The following is a 21142-nucleotide window of genomic DNA, read 5'->3' as shown; positions in this document are numbered from 1 at the left end:
TGGTTGTGTAGTTGTTCCTCCATACATTTAACAGATTTGAACAAAAAAAAAAGGCTGTTTTGTTTGGCCCTCTTGGTAACTTGTTGCTTTTCAATTTTTGACTAAGAACTTAACATAACGAAGTGCTTATTTCAGCCAATTATTTTTCTCCCTACGATGGGGTGAGGCCTTAAGATGCGATATCCCTCAGTGTCACAGAGCACAGATCAAATGCACATTGGACACACTATGCTATATATATGCAATCCAGAAGGAATATAATGCTAATAGTCAGGTTGCAAATAATTTGAATTGAATCGACTGAAGTGCTGTTTACAAAATACCATTTTGCCCCCAAATTAAATTTTTTCCATAATTTTATGGTTCACTTGTAGCTATTTCCCCAATATAATTTGATGATCATGGAACACCCTATAAATTAGCACAGAGTATACTGTGATTTTTAAAACCGAAAATTAACTTTTGCTTTAATTCTGTTGTTAGGAACACATTACACATTTGTGGAAGTCTTTGCTCAGCTGATGAATGATTTTTTGACAACAGCAATGGGAAATTATCCCATCTTCTTAGCATACTGGGAACTACAGCCTTTCATTTTGTATTTCAATTGTAGCGCATAAAATTCTACAATGTGAAAGCAATTACTTTAATATTTGCATCAATAATCAACATGACAAAATGAAACCCTGATTGTTTTGGCCTTAAACTTAAAATTTAAATCAAACTAGTTTGAAAATTTTTGGTTAGCTACATCTACACATTGAAGTAAATGGTGATTTTTCACTAGATAGTGTGTTGGTGGTTAGGATGATCAATTGAATTGTATTGCCTTCAGAGAAAATAAATTTGGTACCCAAAATGTTATATTATGCTCATTTATGTTATCTTGGCATAAATTGTTGGCAAAAAGTTTGACTTCAAACCATCTGGAATGATCAGTATTAATAGAAAATCAGTCTCATAAAAGCAATCAGCTCAGTTTCATCCTGAGATTATAGGTCACCCGCTTACAACAGACAAGAAAAACTCCCAATAGCTTTATTATTTATCAGTTAATGGAAAGCTGGTGAGGAGGAGGAAACTAAACTTAACCAATAACTAGGGAAAGTGAGGGGGAATAATACCGATACTAATTATGGAGAATAGTGGCAATATTAATAACTAAGTCCAGTGAAAGGGTTAGAAGAGACAAAAGCCGAGACAAAGTTTAACTGCAGAAACATGTATATCAGAATAGTAAGCAGCTAGTTCCAGACGTCAGACCTTCAGATAAGAAAGGGAGAAAGATACCATAGTGTGGGATTGTTCATGACTTATGCTGGGAAAGGCCTTTAAACCAGTCAATTGGAAAAGCCTATTGATGTAATTAAACCTCACACTGATTGGATATTATAATTAAGCAATTGTGAGGTCGTGATTGGTTTTAATATCTGAATGATGTAACCTTAATCAATAACAGAGTGAATAGAGGCAACTCATACCTTGATTGATATTTGCCAATGACTTGTAATCAAATTTGAAACTATAACTGCTTGTGTATTTCTGAATTCTGTACTCTTGACAGATCTTAAAGATCTGTCAAGTCAATAAATCATCTTGAATCCACTCCGGTGACTTTGTCTCGCTACTTGAGGGGAACGGTAGTTTTAACTGCAACAAACAAAACATTTTGACAGCCCAGTAACAAAAAGCATGGATAAAAACATACAAGACTGTGAAATTTGTCACATAGTCCAAAAATGCAATAAAAGAATAAATGCACGAGGGTGAATCAGGAGGGTAGGAAATTGGAAGTCAAGTTTTAATTCTTTCAGTTTACAATTCCATCGATATAAAGAAAGCACCATATTTTATATGCACAACACTCAAGTTTTAGAAAATGGACATTCAAATGAATTTCATAGTGTTTCCCAAGACACCTCAGTAACATAGAACATAGAACAGTACAGCACAGAACAGGCCCTTCGGCCCACGATGTTGTGCCGAGCTTTATCTGAAACCAAGATCAAGCTATCCCACTCCCTATCATCCTGGTGTGCTCCATGTGCCTATCCAATAACCGCTTAAATGTTCCTAAAGTGTCTGACTCCACTATCACTGCAGGCAGTCCATTCTACACCCCAACAACTCTCTGCGTAAAGAACCTACCTCAGACATCCTTCCTATATCTCCCACCATGAACCCTATAGTTATGCCCCCTTGTAATAGCTCCATCCACCCGAGGAAATAGTCTTTGAACGTTCACTCTATCTATCCCCTTCATCATTTTATAAACCTCTATTAAGTCTCCCCTCAACCTCCTCCGCTCCAGAGAGAACAGCCCTAGCTCCCTCAACCTTTCCTCATAAGACCTTATTTAATCGATAATAAATAGATTGAAGATTCCAAATTTAATCCCCTGCCTTTAAGTGCTGAAAATCATCAGCATGACTGGAGCATTGAAGGAGAGAGAAACAGAGTTCATGTTTCGAATTGAATTTGACTCTTTTTCAGTAAACTGTTTGTGTTACTCAACTAAGTTAGTGCGCTACCTAAATCTGCCAAGATAGGGAAAACTTTATCCTCAGTTTAACTGAGGATAAACTAAGGTTACAAGAGTAGAAAACTGGAATGATTCTTCAGTCGTCACACTTCCACAATAAGATGCATAACCAATGTTCCCTTTATTTTTTCTTCGTTGCGCAGTCTATTTTGTTGCAGTGTGTGGTCTCTTTAAATGGGTGGCTGTACAGGTGCACAGTGTGTGTGGCCTGTTTGTTCCCCGTGTAACAAATTTCATATCGCTGTTTGGCAACCCACCTGCGCAACTTAAAGACAACACTGGTTATAAAAACACATTGCAGCCCTTTAAAGCATGTCAAACAATATAAAGTGCAATAGTTTTAATATATTGTAACAAATAAAATGAATGAACTACTCCGATTGCAGTGGGGAGTGTTTAAAATTGGCTAGGTGTGGGAGCCAGGAGGCAACATCAGAGAGGAATGCCAAAGTGCACAGAACATAGATAAGTTATTAGGTGAGTTCAGGGTAAGGGAGAAAGTGGAGGATGGCACAGTAGTTAGCACTGCTGTCTCGCAGCATAAAGGATCTGGGTTTGATTCCAGTCTTGGGTGACTGTGTGGGAAACGGGTAAAATGCTCATTTGGAGAGTCAGTGCACTTGATGGGCCAAATGGCCGCCTTCTGCATTGTAGGGATTCTATGATACAAACAAATCTATAGCAAGGTTACTGTGCATGTACCAAGTGTAGCAAGTTAAATGGTTAGTTACAGGTTCAGGTTACCATGTGGAAATACAATGTTGTCGCTACAACAGAAACTTAGCCTCAAGGAAAGGTCTGGGAACTAAATATTCTTGGATACAAGATGCTCAGGAAAGGTATAAATGGAAGAACAGAGGGAAGAGTGATTATTGATTATCATTGCAGTGTTGGAGAGTGAGGGTTTTCCAGAGGAGTCAAGGGCAGAATCTATTTGGCTAGGGTTAAGGAACATTGCTTGGTATTGTTCATAGGCCATCAAATAGTGCAAAAAGATGCAGAGGGGCCAATTCACAAGGAGATTATAGAGATGCATGAATTGTATAGTTATAATGGGACAATATTTATCGGAAGATGACTAGGATAGTAGTTGTGCAAAAGGCAGAGGGGCATGGGCTCCTGGAGTGAGTGTGTTCAGGGAAACTTTCTGCAGCAGTATGTGTCCAGTCCAACAAGAAAGGAAGCACTGGTCAACATGGTTCTTGGGAATGAAGTGGTTCAATGGTTAGTATGCAAACATTTAGATCTCATTAATCATTCTATCACAAGCTTTAGGTGGCTATGGAAAAGAACAGTCCAGTATAATTAACTGGGGAAAGCAAACAATGTGCAGAGAATGGACGTGGGCCAGGTAAATTAGAATCAAAAGTTAACAGGCAAGGCAGTAACGGAACAATGGGTCACCATTAAAGTAGTTCAGGTACAGTCAAGGTATATTCTGACAAAGGGGAAACGTAGGGCAAACAAATCCCTCGAGATAGACAAAAGAGATAGAAATTACGATGAAGACGACAAAGTGTGCTTCTGACACGTCAGATGGATAATCCAACTAGGTATCTGGCTGAATGCAGAAGGTTCAGAGAGGAAGAGATAAAGCAAATAAGAGAAGCTAAGAGAAGGAAGAGAGATTGGGATTCTCATTTATGTTAGCAGCCAAAGTAAAAGGGTGGTAAAAGGAGGAGTGGGACCAATCAGGGACCAAAAAGGGGATTTATTCATGGAGGAAGGGGACATAGTTGAGGAAGACTTTTCATCTATTTTGCCAAGGAAGAGGATGCTGCTGGGGTGATGGTGAAAGAGGTAATTCAGACACTTGAAGGGTTTAAAATTGACAGAGGTATTTGATAGGCTGTCTGTAGACAAACCTGATAAAACTGATTCGGTGTATCCAAGGAAACCGACGGAATGGAGAATAGAAAATGCAGCGGAACAGGAATAATTTTCCAGTCGTCCTTAGACTCGGGGTTAGTGCTGGAGGACTGAAGAACTGCAAGTGTTTTTTTTAAAACTATATTGTAAAGATAAGCCCAGCAACTATATAGGCCAGTCAGTTTAACTTCTATGGTGGGGAAGCTTCTAGAAACAATGATTCAGGACTAAGTTTAATTGTTACTTGAGGGTTTAAGGACAAATCATTTTTTGAAGTAGTAACGGAGGAATGAGGAGGGTAATGTCATTCTTGTGCTCTACATGGACATCCAAAAGGCACTTGGTATAATGCCAGACAATAGACTTGTGAGCAAAGTTATAGCTCATGGAATAAGAGGGACAGTAACAAGAGGGATATGGAATAGGCTGAGTGATAGGAAAACAGAATAGTAGTTAATGGATGTTTTTCGGACTGGAGGAAGGTTTGGAGTTCCCCATGGGTCAGTGTCAGGACTCTTGCTTTTCTTGATATATATTTGTAAGACAAAATTTAGAATAATTTGGGATTAAAAGCCTAACTGATCAGGGTAGATTAAATCAGAGTGAAGAGAGTATAGAGAAGTTACAAAGTGCCTAAAAATATACTGCTTGCATAGGGGCACATATAACCACGGTTAGAGAATTTTGACATGCATTTTTTAAAAACATTCTATATTAAAAGTATATATCCTGGTCAATAGCACAATGTTCTAAGGCATGATGGGACAGTCAAGTAAAAAGAACCACATTCCTTGGAACAATGCAGCTACTAAGCAAAGGGAAGAGCAACTCTTATCAGTATCTCTAGACTGTCCTAATGAATAGGATATTCACTAACCAAGGGCACACCAGAGGTCCCAGACAGTTCTAATGAATAGGATATACATTACACCAGATAAGAACTGTCTGGTAAGCATCAGGAGACGGTGAGGAAGACTCTTGAAGCCCACGAGCTGATCACGCAGTCCCATGCTGTCCAGGAACAAGTGTTATTGGCCAAGGTAAATAATCTATACCAATATTTATTGGCTCATACCCAGCTGGGGTGAGCAAGGGATGGGAAAATGGCTTTTGAAAATTGTACAATTGCAATACTGAGAATGATGTAATTTCAGAGTGATTTGGAACTGCCCCAAATCTCAAATAATTAAGTGAAAGCCAGCATAATACATAGTCTCTGAAAAACGCTCCTACAGTATTAATGGCCTAGGCCTTGGTGTACAGGACACTAATTGGATGAGACAAAACTTGGAAGTATTATGAACTGTGAGGAGATAGTGTAGAACTTCAAAAGGATATAGACAAGTTTGAATGGACGAACAAGATGTGGATGAAATTCAATGCAGAGAAATGTGAAGTGATCCATTTTGATAGGAGGAACACCAAGACAATATAAAATAAAGGGTACAATTCCAAATGAGGAGCAGAGGGTCCTGTGTGTATGTACGCTGAAATTAATGAACGTTGAAGGACAGGTTGCAAGCATGGTTTATGAAGCAGATGGTATCCTTGGCATCATTAATAGGGGCATAAAGTACAAGATCAAGGAGGTCATGTTAAACTGGTTTAAAACACTGGTTTGGCCTCAACTGGACTATTTTGTCCAATTCCAAGTGCCTTGCTTTACAAAAGGTATGAAGGCATTTGAGAGTGCAGAAAAGATTCATGAGAATGGTTCCAGGGATGAGGAAGTTCTGTTGCATATAGATTAGAGAAGTTGGAACTGTCTTCCTCGGAGAAGAGAAGCTCAAGAGGACACTTGTTAGAGATGTTCAAAATTATGAGGGATTGTAAGGGATTTGGACAGAGTAGACAGGGAAAAACTGTTCCAACTGCTGGAAGAATCAAAAATGAAAGGGCACAGATTTAAGGCAACTGGCGAAAGAAGCAATGGAAAATGAGGAAATCCTTCTTTATACAGTGAGTGGTTAAGATCTGGAATGCACTGCTTGAGAGTTTAGGAAGGCAGGTTTAATCAAGGCATTCAAGAATTGAATTATCTGAAAAGGAAGAATTGCAGGATTACAGGGAGAAACCAGGGGAATTGCAACAGGTGCATTGCTCATTTGATGCACACGACAGGTTGAATGGCCTCCTTCCATGCTGTAACAATTCTGTGATTCTGAGAGTCTTCCTTGGTCTATCCTGTATCCAACTGACAATAGCAAAGAAAAACTGAATGATAATAATACACCATAATAGGAGGAGTATCCAAAGCTTAAATTTCATCCATTGTTACAAGGAGTGCTCATGTCAATATTCCCAGGATTTTCAGTTTGGCCAATATTTTTGCTCGCTTCTCTTCACTGCATTCTAATAATGGTAGGCGAGGGGGTCCAAGTGGAATTCCTGATACAAGCATCATTGTTACCTTGTTTTCAGCCACTCCAAAACCTGTGGAAAGAATTACCAAACATAAGACTTGAAAAATGTAAGAATTATTTTACAAACTGATTCAAACTTGGATACGTTTTATAATATAATAGTATAACACTATCTCTGACCTACGTTACCAACTATCAAGGTTCCAGGTTGGGACTGTCGAATCACTAAATAGCCCATTGTAAATAAAGGAATAAAGAGTCAGACAAAAGTGCAGATCAGTTCAGTTCTAAAATAGAATCGGGAGAAAAGATTTAAATATGAACTGCGATTTCCTCAATTTGGTTGAAGGGTCATCCAAGGAATGCTCAGCCCACCTTTCTCTTCTGGATCCCTACAGTTATGTTGAGCTATTCCATAATTTTCTATTTATATTATAAATCAAGGTTTGAAAAAGTGCTTGAGAGAGAGCAATTGTATCAAGTCATGTTTTTGTATTAACAAGTAGATAGACCAGTTAGGAGCACATACTTCAATGCACTGCAGCCTACAAGTGACCAAGACCTAATTAGAAAGTGAACCTCAAGCCTGAAAATTAAAATCACAAAAACCTCCAACAAGAAAACAGTTCTGACTCAAATGCCGAAATTCAATTTAAAACTTAAATTCTACTGTCCCCAAAAAGATTCGTTTAGCATTTCTAGAAATTTAACTCAACAATTAACATCTGACTAACCTGTGGTATTTGATCTATTTAAGACGTGATCAATCTCTCAAAACAGTGTATGCACATGAATGGAATAGAACAGAATTTTATTGTTCATGCAAAAATGGCTTCATTGCCAGTATAACATATAATCAAACTACTGGCTTAAAAAAAAAATGAATATTTCACAAATGACAGCATGTTAACAAAAGCTGCTATTCCAGAAATTCCAACATTTACACCCGACTTAGAATAGAAAGAGAAAATTACATGTGAATCATCATAACCAGGAATGATTGAGTTCACAGCTTTTGAATGTTCATAAACTGTGTAAAATATAAACTTTGACTGAAGAAATATCTTCCAGGTACGCAGGATTTTGCAAGCTGCCTGTCAAAAGTTTTGATCAGGGATGTGATGCTGTTCATCTGAGAATTTCACAGCCTCTTAACTCTTGAAATAAAGTTTCCCCGCCCTCGGTTCTAATTCTCTTCCATTTGATCTTTTGTCTGTGGCCTATACCCCTCAGCAACTGCAAACAATCTCTACTCAAGTTATCCAGTTCTATTTCATAACTTTGGACTTCAAATGTTTTGTCTCCTAATTTGTACTGTTCTAATGAAAAAAGAACCACTTTTTCCAAGTCTTTCATCTCGTTTCTATTTCCTCACAATGCAGAATTCTAGTGAAAGTTCATTGTATCCTCTCCAATTCTCAACAATATACTGTTCAATAGTGCACACAATTCTAACTGAATGTTTTATATAATCTTATCAGTACTTCTTCATTTAGACTATACCTTGTGGTGAAACATAGAATTGTGTTTTGTTTATGACTTTATCAACTAAAGGTGCGACTTTAAATCCTGTGAACCCAAACCCCTAAAATCCCTCAGACAAAAGCAAAATACTGCAGATGCTGGATTCCAATCCCTCTACACCTCTATTCTCCACCAGGGTGGCCCGAGCTCTTCGCTTCTTTCTCGAACCGGGGCCTGAACAATCCCCATCCACTATCACTCTCCCCTGTCCGGCCGAAATTGTTCTCTCACTCAACAATTTCTCCTTTAACTTGTCTCACTTCCTCCAAATAAAAGGTGTGGCCATGGGTAACTGCATGGGTCTTCATTATGCCTGTCCCTTTATGGGGTATGTGAAACATTCCTTGTTCCAGTCCTACTCTGGCCCCCTTCCACAAGGTACACCAACTACTATTTTGGTACCGCTTCATGCTCCCATCTGGACTTGGAAAAATTTATCAATTTCCACTCCAACTCACCTTCACATGGTCCATCCCTGACATTTCTATTCCCTTCCTTGACTCTCTACATTTCTGGTGATAAGAATGTCCACCAGTATCCATTACAAGCAAACTGACTCCCACAGCTATCTCGACTACAGCTCTTTGCAACCCATATCGTGAATGTAGCCCAATCCATCATGCAAACCAGTCTCCCATTCATCGACTCTGTCTACACTTTCCGCTGCCTTGGCAAAGCAGCCAGCATAATTAAGGACCCCACGCACCCTGGACATTCTCTCTTCCACCTTCTTCCTTCGGGAAAAAGATACAAAAGTCTGAGGTCACGTACCAACGGACTCAAGAACAACTTCTCCCCTGCTGCTGCCAGACTTTTGAATGGACTTACCTTGCATTAAGTTGATCTTTCTCTACACCCTTGCTATGACTGTGACACTACATTTTGCACTCTCTCATTTCCTTCTCTATGATTGGTATGTTTTGTCTATATAGCGCGCAAGAAACAAAACTTTTCACTGTATGTTAATACATGTGACAATAATAAATCAAAACAAAACAAATCACATCTTGTCAGGACTCCATCCCATTCTCTCAGTTCCTTCGCCCCCGCAGCATTTGTTCTGATGATGCCACTTTCCAAAATGTCAGAAGTGCTGCTGCTGTCTTCCATCTTCCTTGATCATGGTTTCCCTGCGGTTGACAGGGCTTTCAACCGTGTCCAACCCATCTCCTGCACCATTGCTCTCACTCCCTGCCCTCCCTCCCAGAACCAGGTTAGGGTCCCCCTGGTCTTCACTTTTCACCCCACCAGTTTCTGCATTCAAAGAATTACCTCCACCATTTCCGCCTACTCCAGCATTATGCTACCATCTAACGCATCTTCCCCTCACTCCCCTGTCAGCATTCCGCAAGGACTGTTCCTTCCAGGATAACCTGGCCCACTCTTCTATCACACCCAACATCTTGCCCACCGCACCTTCCCATGCAATTGTCCATCACACCCAACACCTTACCCACGCAGTTGTAAAAGATGCAACTCCTTTACCTCCTTCCTGCTCACCATCCCAGGACCCAAACTCATTTTGGGTGAAATAGCATTTCACGTGCACCTCCTTTATCTGGTCCATTGCATTCGCTGCTCCCAGTAGTCTACTCTACATTGGAGACACCAAATGCAGACTGGGTGACCGCTTTGCAGGACCCAGACTTTCCTGTTGCTTGTCATTTCAACATACCATCCTGCTCCGTTATCCACATGTCCATCCTTGGCCTGTTGCAATGTTCTAATGAAGCCTAAAACAAACTGGAGGAACAGTACCTCCAGCACAGTGACACAGTATTTAGCACTGCTGCCTCATCGCACCTGGGACTCGGGTTCAATTCCGGCCTTGGGTGACTGTCCGTGTGGAGTTTGCATGTTCTCTCTTTGTCTGCATGGGTTTCCTCCAGGTGTACTGGTTTCCTCCCACATTCCAAAGATGTACAGGTTAGGTGGATTGGCCATGCTAAACTGCCCCCTAGTGTCAGGGGGATTAGCAGGGTAAATACATGGGGTACGGGGATAGGGCTTGGGTGGGAGGCTCGATGGGCCAAATTTCTCCCTTCTGCACTGTAGGGATTCTATTCTATCTTGCAAATGAATTTACTTGGGAAGAAATTGTGACGATATTGCTTTAAAATTGTTTTTAAGGCCAATAGTAAAAACACAGAACGGACAAAAAATACACCAGAGAGTGAATTGAAAGACACTATTGCTAAGAGCACGATGATTAAGCATTTCAATCACTTGAGTGGATCAACAGCAAGTGATTTTCTTCCCCATATGTGTCCAATCAGGATAGGTTAGTGTTGACATTAATTAGAACCATGGTTTGAATAGATCTTAAAAATGTAGAAGCTTGAACTGCTGGGTTACAGGGACTGTATTTACTGAGGACATTGTACTAAGATATATCCTGTAAACTGTGTTATCCAATAAATCTGGGTATATTTGTGAAGATAAGTGGAATTGAAGGAGCAGTGCATTATACTCAAACTTTTCATGTCTAATAATTATCTTTCTGCTGGTAAAAGCTAATTAGCAGTCCTGTGCCTCTGTTCATCCACATTTTCCAAAAAAAAGTAAAAGTTACGGTCTTTTGAGGCAGGGTTTCATTCTGGGACCTTTCCATCCAGTAGCAACATCAACTGGGATCGTAACAGTCCACACCCACAGACAGCAACAACAGAATAACATTAACACTTGGGATATTAAGTATCACATGGGTCAAATTTTATTGCCCCGCCTGCCGTGGGAATCGGAGCAGGTGAGGGACGGAACATGGAAAGGTCTGTTGCCTTCGGGATCAATTTGGAATTCCCTTATGAAACCTTTGGGACTTCACAGTTTTGGGACCAGCGAGCATTAGGGATCAACAATAAATGCTGACCTTGCCTTGGCATCCAGTAAATGGAAAAATAGTCGAGACTCTTCAATAATAATCCCAATCTACTCACCAAATCGACTCACAGAACCAATGAATTCCTGGACTACAGCCTGCAAAAGATGATAGATTAAAGAAAATGATTAGTATGCATGACTATGCTGTCCTTGGTGTAGGTGTGTGGAAGGAAGCAGAAAGTAAAAGCAACAGAACCAAAATATACTTGTGTGGCTTTAAATATTTTGTTGCATTCATTCAAAACCTTGCCCTCCCTTCCAGAGTTAAATATGCAGATTCATGCTAGGCTATAAATCCAGCAGTTCTGAGACCTCATTCAAGTCAGCATTTGCCATGTATGATATCAAACGAAGACAGTGGGCAGGCTATTTGATCCTGGATGCAAGCGTAGACCAATTGTGTTCATTCAATATTTACAAACCCATGCCTTATACCAGACAGTAATCAGAAGTGGTCCAGCTGATTTCATCCCCCTCCCTCTGCATTCCTTACAACTTGCATTTTCATAGTACTCGGTAACAATAAATTATATTTAGTTAGCACCTAGTAACATCATAAAATGAAACACAACCACTCACAGCAATGTTCTAAACACAACCACTCACAGGAATGTTCTAAACCAACAAACTACGTAAGTCAACATTAGGACAGATAGCCAAATGCTTGGACAAAAGTTAGGCGTTGAGAGTTTTAAAGGATGCAACAGAGGCACAAAGGTTTCATGAGGGAATTCCAGGCTTAGGGCCTAGGCAGCTGAAAGCACAGCCACCATTGGGGGAGCAATTAAAATTGGGGATGGTCGCAAGGCTAGAATTAAAGGCAAGTTGATATCTGAGGGTTGTGGGGCTGGAGGAGATTACAGAGAGGAGATGGAGTAGAGGCAAGGCCATGGAAGGCGGGGTGGGGGGGATTTGAAAATTAAGATGGGAATTTTTTAAATCTAAGCATCGCTTAGCCAAAAACCAATGTACATCAGCAAACACAGGGGTGATAGATGAATGTGACATGGCACAAGGGGGGGGACATAGGCTGAGTTTTGGATGGCTTAAAGTTTAGAGGATAGAATATGGGAGGCAGGTGGGGAATGTGCTGGAATAGTCTAGAGGTATGAATAAGTGTTTCAGCAGATGCGCTGAGGCAGGGTGAAGTCAGAGGTGGAGATAGGCAGCCTTAGTGGTACAGATATGCGGTGGAAGCACAGCACGATACCAAAGTCACGAGCAATCTCCTCACCAAAGGATGGCATCTTGAAGCACTCTAGGGGTAAACAATAAATGCCAGATAGAGGACGAAAAGGGAGATTGAAAAGGATCAGAGACATTGTTGAAGGAGGCCAAATCTGGAGAGGGGTACCTAGTCATAAGTCAAGACCTTGAGGGTGTTTTGAGGCTGGAAAGTATAAGGTCATTTTATATATGGGTCACCCTCTACAAATAGCAATTTGAAGTGAAGCTACAAAATGTGTGGGATAGATTTTAAACTATCCTCATCAGAGGTCACCAAAATGACTTTTAAACAGCAACTCTTAAGTTAGAGTTACATTTCTTTAAAACTGGGATAAAACTTCTACATCATCATGCTGCGAGTTAAAGGCCTTCACTTTTCAGCTTTTTCACAAGATTCTGAAATGATACACACAAATGTTTTGTACTGTTAGAAGTGAAAATAAAAGAAAAGCTGTAAAATGAGCTTACCTGGTGCTCCCTGGCCGTGATGAAGTCTCCTCTTTCCGTAACAGTCAGCATCTTATTACATAAATTTCCAATATAATTGTAAGTACTGAAAGAAAACAGCATAGCACAGTGAGTAGCAAGAATACTGCACAAATACTTTGATCTTCAAAATTCAAGTCTTTATTTTCAATAAATAGCTGGAAAAACATTTAAGGCTGTTATTGTTCCTTATTGTTTTGCACCAAGTATTCAGAAGTAATCTTGAAAAATAAGTTGATCTTAGGTCCCATCTCAGACAAATACTGGACTCCTGGTCAGGCACCCATAATGCATTTAAATTTGATTGAAACTAATATTCTACCACTCTCAACAGTTGCAATTCATTAGGCTTCAGCCAGCTAACATTTCAGCATCTCATTTTTGAATGAGATGACAGCATCTTTGGAGAAACCGCTAATTTACATTTTAGATTGGAAAACCCAAACAGTTGATTTTTCAGACAAATGTGAACTGGCTATGACTGACTTTGTCGTCTCCACAGATGCTGCCCGGTCTGCTGAGTATTCCCATACTTTTCTCTCTTCTATTTTTCAGATTTTAAATGACAGCATTTCTGTGCATGCTTTTTAAAAACTATTATAGCACTATGTGCATATCTGCAGAAATCCGCAGATGCTCGGGGATAATGTGAAAACAGCAAAGACCAACACTGAGCCTTGGTCTTCAGCTCTGCCACTGCAATCCAGTAACCAGGAGGCATACATGGCAGTGTGAAAACTTGCAAAAACTGATTAACAGTTTTAAACAGGCTAATGAAACACTCATGAAAAATAGCAGTGAGTGAAGGCCAATGACCAAGGCCACTGTTTCAAAGTCGTTGCAAAAAATAAAACTGAATTTAACTCGCGTGATTCAATTTTTAAAATTTGTATTTTGAAATCACATTCCACAATTTAGCTCATTTTGTATGAAAACTGAAGCTGAATGGGCTCAAGGATTACATAAAAGGAACAGTAGTTACAATGGGAATGTTCTGAGATGGGAATATCGTGACCCCATAATTCCAGGAGCTGTATCATAGGAAGAAAAAACTTAATACAGAAAAAGAACAATTTTGCAGTGGCACATTTATACATTTTGACAGGGGAAGTGAGATTTGATGGTAAAAATTGTATTTCAAAGACTTGGGATATACCTAACAATAAGAAAAATCACCTTTCGAATAGAAATACTAGACATTCCAGCTGTTTCTTTTCATAGAAACCAAGATCTTAAACTCCCATGAGCATACAGTGAAGGAAAAATGATTCTTTAATGCATTTGTTCTTCGAATTTGACCAGCCTTTTATCTTGTTGCATAATATGAGTGTATTTACAATTTGCACCAAACGCAGTCTTCTCTGCAATCACTACCCAACGTCTTGGGAACCTGATGTTGAAACCACACAAAGCTTTCTAAATAAAATTATGTTTTCTAATATAAACATGTAGTTATGTCTGCTTCCAGAGGCCTGACTAGCACAGGCAGCAACACTCATCATGTACAGCTCCAAACATTTTGCCATACCACACAAAAAAATGTTTTACTTTCACCCAACAGGAAAACAGGTTCTCCAATTTGATATTCTGAGAGAGAATGTAACAGAAGAAAATTGACTCAGATATTGCTGAAAGGTAGCAATATCTGGAGGGACAAAATGCCATCATTCATAAATATAATGTATCTTTTGTGACACCCAGAAAAATAAAAACACCAAGGCAGTCCATTTATTATTAAAGATAAGGGCTTGTGCTTTTAATATCAAAATAGAACTGCAGAACCTAATCACAGGAGCACTAATTTAAACCTCAGAATGTTATATACTTAAAAATTAACTAATCTGTCACTAATAATCAGTGGTTTTGTCAATAATGCTATGCAAACAATTAATGAAATTTCATATATTGTAAGGGTTTGAATATTAAGGATTTACCTGCCAACAGCTCCACTTGCTCCCAATACCATTGCAGACAAGAGTAGCTGAAAAACAAAAGCTGAGTTTAAAACTGGTATACAAGCAGGTGAGCAAACTGCAAAAGTCCATAAAACCTAGGCAACCTGCTGAGTGTACTTCACTCGTTTACTTGATATTTTCTCCTGTTTGAAGCTATGGGCCTAGAAGTTTGAAAGAGCCATTCTTAATGTTCTTGCCTTATAGATGGATAAATCCCTAAGCAGAATAAGGTCTATTATAAGCAAGTTAATAACATAGAAGTTAAAATACATTTGTTTCCCAAGGCTTCATGGTACTCAAAACAATAAAAAGCCAAAAAGCTTGGACACTTTGTTTTGTTTAACTGTAAGACAAACAGATCAGCACTTCATAAAAAAACTTTGGTCTTGGAGAACCTGGATTAAGGAATACTTTAGGGGAAAAATAACCAGAAAGTAATTTCAAGATAACAGAATAGAAAGACACAATCTATCTTGCATGTTCACTGTGGCTTAGTTGGTAGCACTCGTGTCTCTGAGTCACAAGTTTCAAGACTGGGTGATAATACGGCCATCACTGGGTTAAAGTCCCCCTCCAGTTTTTGAGCACAAAAATTAAGTCCCACACCCCAGTGCAGCAGAAGAGTACTGTACTGAAGGAGGTACTGTCTTTCAGATGAGACATTAAACCAAAGACCCATCTGACTGGTTGGTGACTGCAAAGGATTGTATGGTATTATTTTGCAGAGCTAGGGAGTTATCCCAGGTGTTCTGATTAATATTAATAACCATTACCTCAATAACCATTACAAAAAAAACCAAATTATCTGGCCTTTTTTTTTTATTATGGGGGTTTGGAACACTCTTTGCCAGATTGCAGTGGAGACAGAGTCATTGAATATTTTTAAGGCAGAGGTAGACATTTTTAACTGTCAAGGGAGTGAAAAGGTATTGGGATAGACAGGAATGTGGAGTTGAGGCCACAATCAGATCAGCCATTCATGGCTCGAAGGGCCTGAATGGCATATTCCTGTTCCTAATTCATATACTTGTTTTGCTATTTCATACAACAGCTCCCTACACTCCAAAAAGTGTAATTGGCTGTGAAACACTGAGAAGTCCAATGGTTGTGAAAAGAACCACACAGCATATACACCAAAAACAGAAAATGCAGTAAAATCTCAGGAGGTCTGACAGCATCTGTGGAAAGAGATAATTTTCAAGTCTAGATGACTTTTCTTCAGCAATGAAGAGTCATCCACACACTATAGGTTAGCTGTGTTCTCTCCACAGTTGCTGTCAGACCTGTTAAGATTTTACAGCATTTTCTGTTCTCATTTCAGATTCCAGCATCCACAGTAATTTGCTTTATTTAAACACAGCATATACACTTGTCTAAAAGTTAATTTCATGTAAAGGTTGACCCCATGATCTTTGGCCTAAAAAACCTTCACTTTTTCATATACCTTGCGTAAAAGTTGGCCCTACTTTTTCAAGGATCAAGTATTTATTATTTCTCAGTAACCACTACAGTTCATTAATTTAAAAAGATATATGCAGGAACCTTTTGGATTTCCCCTCTGCAAACAGTACCAAATTGACTCCTGGACTAATGTGTACCAAATGATCTATCACGATGCCTTTGAGAAAGATTAACAAATAACTCAATTTAAACTGGAGAAAATAAATGTGGCAGAATGGATGAACGGGAATCAGCAAAATGTTCATATTATCATCCAAAGAAAAGCAAAGAAAGATGGTACTCTGGAATTCAAGGTCAGTGCCAGATGGTGCACAAGATTCATGAAAAGATACAATTTAGTATTCCTTCAGGAAACAAAATTTTCATAGCACCTGAACCCGACAATATAATAATCAAATTCAACTCTATTGCCATCCAACAGTGATTGCCTTGCATTGGAAATATGGGTGAAACATTAATGAACTTCAACTTAGCAGCAAACAAGAGCATTACCAAGATTAATGAACAAAATGTCCTTATAAAGACGAACCATAAGGAATGGTTCACAATAGTTCCATGTTGTATGGTGTGATGATACTGTGGCTTTAACAAATGTATTTATATTATGTTTCTTGTGAAGGATACATTTAGAAGTCGGTTGTGTTGATGCTGCCAATTTATCTGCACAAGGCAGTCCACATGCTGAGAATGCAGGAGAATAATTCCTTTGAGATAATGGGGTGTTTGTATTAATCTGAGTCAATGCATTTTTGTGCATTTCAGGGTTTTCTCCTGGGGTTTCAGAGTAGGGTTTAAGTAGGTTGATTGACGAAACAGTGTCATCTGAATAGGTGGAGCTAAGCTTACAGGGAAAAACGGTTAATTTTCCATTCATTCCTGTTCAACTTAATTTTGATCCTGAAAGAAGCAAGGGTTTTCTTTTCTCTCTGAAGATTGCTGTTCTGAGTGTAAGACAGATGTCTCACTGTCTCTCTCTGGAAGTGTTCAAAGGCTCTAAGACTGCTAACAAATAAAAGCACTTAAGCCTGTGCTGTTTGCTGACTGGTTTTGGTGAGGGGTTTAAGTCTATGAGGAATATTGTTTAAATTGGAATTAATAGAGATAGGCTCGCAGTTAAGAATTATATCTAATCATGTTTAAGTATTTTAATTGGTAATCGGTAAGCTGATTCATTTGTTGTATTTAAACTGTATTGTTAAAATAAAACTTGTTTTGCTAAAAGCTTCCTAGTGTGTCAATAGAATCACACCTAAGTAAAATGCCTTATTCTCACACTAATGCCAAAGTAAAAAAAGTTGGGTTCTAGTACAACTTCACAATATACATTGGGGTTTCTGATCTGGTCTCTAACTATGGCAAATAGCACAAAATTAACTCCAATGGTGATATTCAAGTGCAAATTTCAGAAAGGCATTGTCATCAATGTTCAAAGGCTGAATGGATGAAGGCCATTACAAGAAATGTATTAAAGGTAGTGTGGAATTTGAGTCCAGGAGGACTATGCAAAGGAAAAAAGTTTGCTCATCTGGAATACATTCAAATACCATCTTTGTCAACGATGTGGTTCATGATGCGAGATCAACCAACACCAGTGTGGTATTATTCCCCACAGTCCAATGAGTGTTGTTCAGCCCTTGAGTGTGTGCGCATAAATAAATCTCCCAAGGATAATATCAAAAATATGTGGAACAATTGGAAGCATTCACTAAATGCAGCAATGTGTGAAAATCCTCACGAGCAAGATTGTGACAATCGGTCGCAGATGCTTGGAAAATTGATCCTAATATTGATAAAAATCATTTCTAAAACCTGAAAAATTAAACGATATTAAGGCCAATTACTTGTGGATTTGTATGACGACATTATACAACCAGGTGATTGGGGCGAATTGTTTGGTGAATCAGATAGTGATCAGTGTGATTTTAAAATATTTTACTGTAATCTGTTTCAATTTTTTAAAAAACATTTTATTATTGTCACAAGTAGGCTTACATTAACACTGCAATGAAGTTACTGTGAAAATCCCCTAGCTGCCACGCACTGGTGCCTGTTCGGGTACACAGAGGGAGAATTTAACACCCTAGCCAGCATGTCTTTTGGACTGTGGGAGGAAACCGGAGCACCCAGAAAAAATCCACGCAGACATGTGGTGAACGTACAAACTCCACACAGACAGTGACCCAAGCCGGAATCGAATCCGGGTCCCTGGCGTTGTGAAGCTGCAGTGCTAACCACCCTGGTTATTTCATTATACCAGATTATTTATATTGGATGACATGAATTCGTTTGTAAAGTGATAAAATGAAACAAAAAAAAAGGTACTTTAAAAAAAAAGAGAACTAATATGAATACTATTTCAGTTCATTTGGTCCTTTTTGGACCCAAATCAATTTTGCAAGTCAATCTCTCAAAGACATCACTCATCTAACTTTTTAACTGAACAATTGATATCAAAAATGTGACTTTTCCATGCGTATATACCAAAGTTTGTTTTTGGATTTTACAATGGTCAGCAACAAATTTGTACAACTGTAGACCCAAACATAATCTTGTCATAAACAGTGTCTCATCTCTGGCATCATCCTTGCAAATCTTTACTGTGTGTTCTGCATGGATTCAAGGTAATTCTTTAATTTGGTACCTCAAACTACAGAGTGTACTCGAACCGTAGCCCAAATAATAGTGTGCTAATTTTTTTCTTTTTTCCTCAAGTAGGCAAATGTCTCTAATTTATAAAGCCCAAAACACTGTTGGCCTTTTATATAGCTTTATCTATGTGCGTGGGTATCTTCAGGGAATTATTAATGTGAACCTTGGGAGTTTCAGTTTTTCTATATCTCGAGTGTTTTTCCATCAAGTAGGAACTAACAATGCAATGAGTATAGAGCACCATCATCAAAAGGAAAACAAAAGGAAATCACTTACTGCAGTGGTAGTAGGGCATAGCTACATAGCACATGAAGAACCTCAAGGAATAGGAAAATTTTAGAAAACAGATAATGAAGGAACGTCCACATCCCTATTTTTAGTACAACTATATATAAGTTGTATAACCTAGCTTTTTTATTATCTCCCCCTAGCATTGTGTCACACTTAGTTGGGATTTGCCAAGTTCAGGCAGAAAGAATGCACAATTCTATACAATAGAAATCAGCTTATATAATTTTCAACCCAGACAGGTGTACTAATCTAATGTCAAAAATGAAATACATTTACAGACAGCAAAAAAAAAACCTCAACAGACCATGTTCTTATTGTTTGCAATAAAAATACATACTCCAAGCTAGACAGGGGTCTCTTCAGCATACATTTTGGAACAGAGTTTGATACAGATATGCTCCCCATCACCAGTGGCGGATTAACCTTTAGGCTGAGTAGGTTTAAGCCTAGGGGCCCAGAAGGGAGCCGCGCCCCCCCCTCCCCCACCCCTCCCTCCCGAGAGCAAAATAAAATTGGTTTCACCCTTTTAAGAGTGAATAAATTTTCACGAGATCGACTGCACGAGGTGTATCCAAATACATACATTTGCTTTAGAATTTATCTGTCCTTAATGATCACTAACTGTTCAGGTGAGCGTTCATTTTCGTCACTGAAGAGGATCAAAATCTATTTGCGCTCAACAATGAGCGATGAGAAACTTAGTCATCTGGCACTCAGGCACATTGAATCAGTTCGATCTGTTGATTTACATGCTGTTATCGACACTTTTGTAAACCAAAAAACACGGAAGCTTTTTAAAGTACAAATGTAAAGAAAATGAAAAATAAATGAATAAAAGGGCTGTAATTGATTCATATAACTTTATGATATTATACATGTAGTCCATTATACATAGTACAATGATATAAGTTATCTAACGTCACTTTATTCTATTCAACGAAGGGTGGGGCAGGGGGCAAGGTCAGGGGGCCTTACTAAAGCTCAGCCGAGGGGTCCGGGTGGTAGTTAATCCGCCACTGCCCATCACTTATCTGTTCCCTTAGTAAGAGCATAGACGTCCTTTCCCCCTTTCCAAAGGCTTTCCATTCCTCAAGTTATGCAAGCCCAATCACTATTTTAAAACATGTTATTGCTCAATTTAATTAAGAATGAGATATGTTATTTGTAAATTATCAAAACTTCCATACCTCATCTTTCCCATACAGCATAGCAAATTTATCCTTGTACTTGTGAACACATTGACCAAAGTCCAACAAGTCACTGCTGGTGAACTTTAATCCCTGGAATGTGGGAATCCTTTTCTCAATTCCATCTAGTAATTCCACAATATTTACTGCAATGAGTAAAAGTTATGTTAGATTTGAGAAGATCCTTGTAGTAGCTAGAGTCTGCTGCACATTTTTATACTTACAAGATACTCCAGTGAGTTCAGGGAGATGGTAATAGTAGAAAGGGGTGCTGGGGGCAGCAGCTGCTACTTCCTTTAAAAATTCTGTCAAAGCCTCTGTAACAACAAATTAATTTATCAACTTTGTGCAATATTGGCATAACCTTTCTTACACAGTAGTTGCTGCACTTCAAAAATAATTCATTCTGCGAAGTATGCCAAGACATAACATGAAAAGAAAATCTATAATTGCGCATATCATAACTTGTGGATCTTTTAAGTTGCTGCTCAGGTTTAAATAAAGGGCAGAGGAGATTTGCATGCTGTGGCAAGAAAGTCAGATCAAAAGAGTAGTTAATTTTTAAAAAATAGTTCATCAAAATTATTTTTAATTAGCTTAAAATTTGAACTAGTAAAAGTGGATAACACGAAGGTGTTCCTGATTTGGTCCAAAGTGCCATAGTGGACAGGAAGAGGGGGCAGAGAACACACCAAAACAAGAACAGTC

At 38.8% G+C, this 21142-nt stretch overlaps 1 protein-coding gene across 5 annotated transcripts in view; it reads right to left on the bottom strand.

The window, feature by feature from the left end:
• Positions 1-1778: 1778 nt before the first annotated feature.
• Positions 1779-21142, bottom strand: part of npl (N-acetylneuraminate pyruvate lyase (dihydrodipicolinate synthase)) — a 49371-nt gene continuing 30007 nt past the window's right edge. For all 5 annotated transcript variants that reach the window (XM_078218322.1, XM_078218320.1, XM_078218321.1 and 2 more), the window contains 6 exons: positions 20659-20751; positions 20435-20580; positions 14826-14872; positions 12874-12958; positions 11235-11274; positions 1779-6844 (listed from right to left, as the gene is read on the bottom strand). In XM_078218322.1, the coding sequence (XP_078074448.1) occupies positions 6699-6844; positions 11235-11274; positions 12874-12958; positions 14826-14872; positions 20435-20580; positions 20659-20751 (557 nt within the window). In that variant the 3' untranslated portion in view covers positions 1779-6698. The remainder of the gene's footprint in view (positions 6845-11234; positions 11275-12873; positions 12959-14825; positions 14873-20434; positions 20581-20658; positions 20752-21142) is intronic.

This window comes from Mustelus asterias, chromosome 8, assembly GCF_964213995.1.
Source record: "Mustelus asterias chromosome 8, sMusAst1.hap1.1, whole genome shotgun sequence".
Classification (NCBI taxonomy): Eukaryota; Metazoa; Chordata; class Chondrichthyes; order Carcharhiniformes; family Triakidae; genus Mustelus; species Mustelus asterias.
Note: the sequence above shows the minus strand (reverse complement) of the source record. Positions and strands in the feature narration are given on the sequence as shown.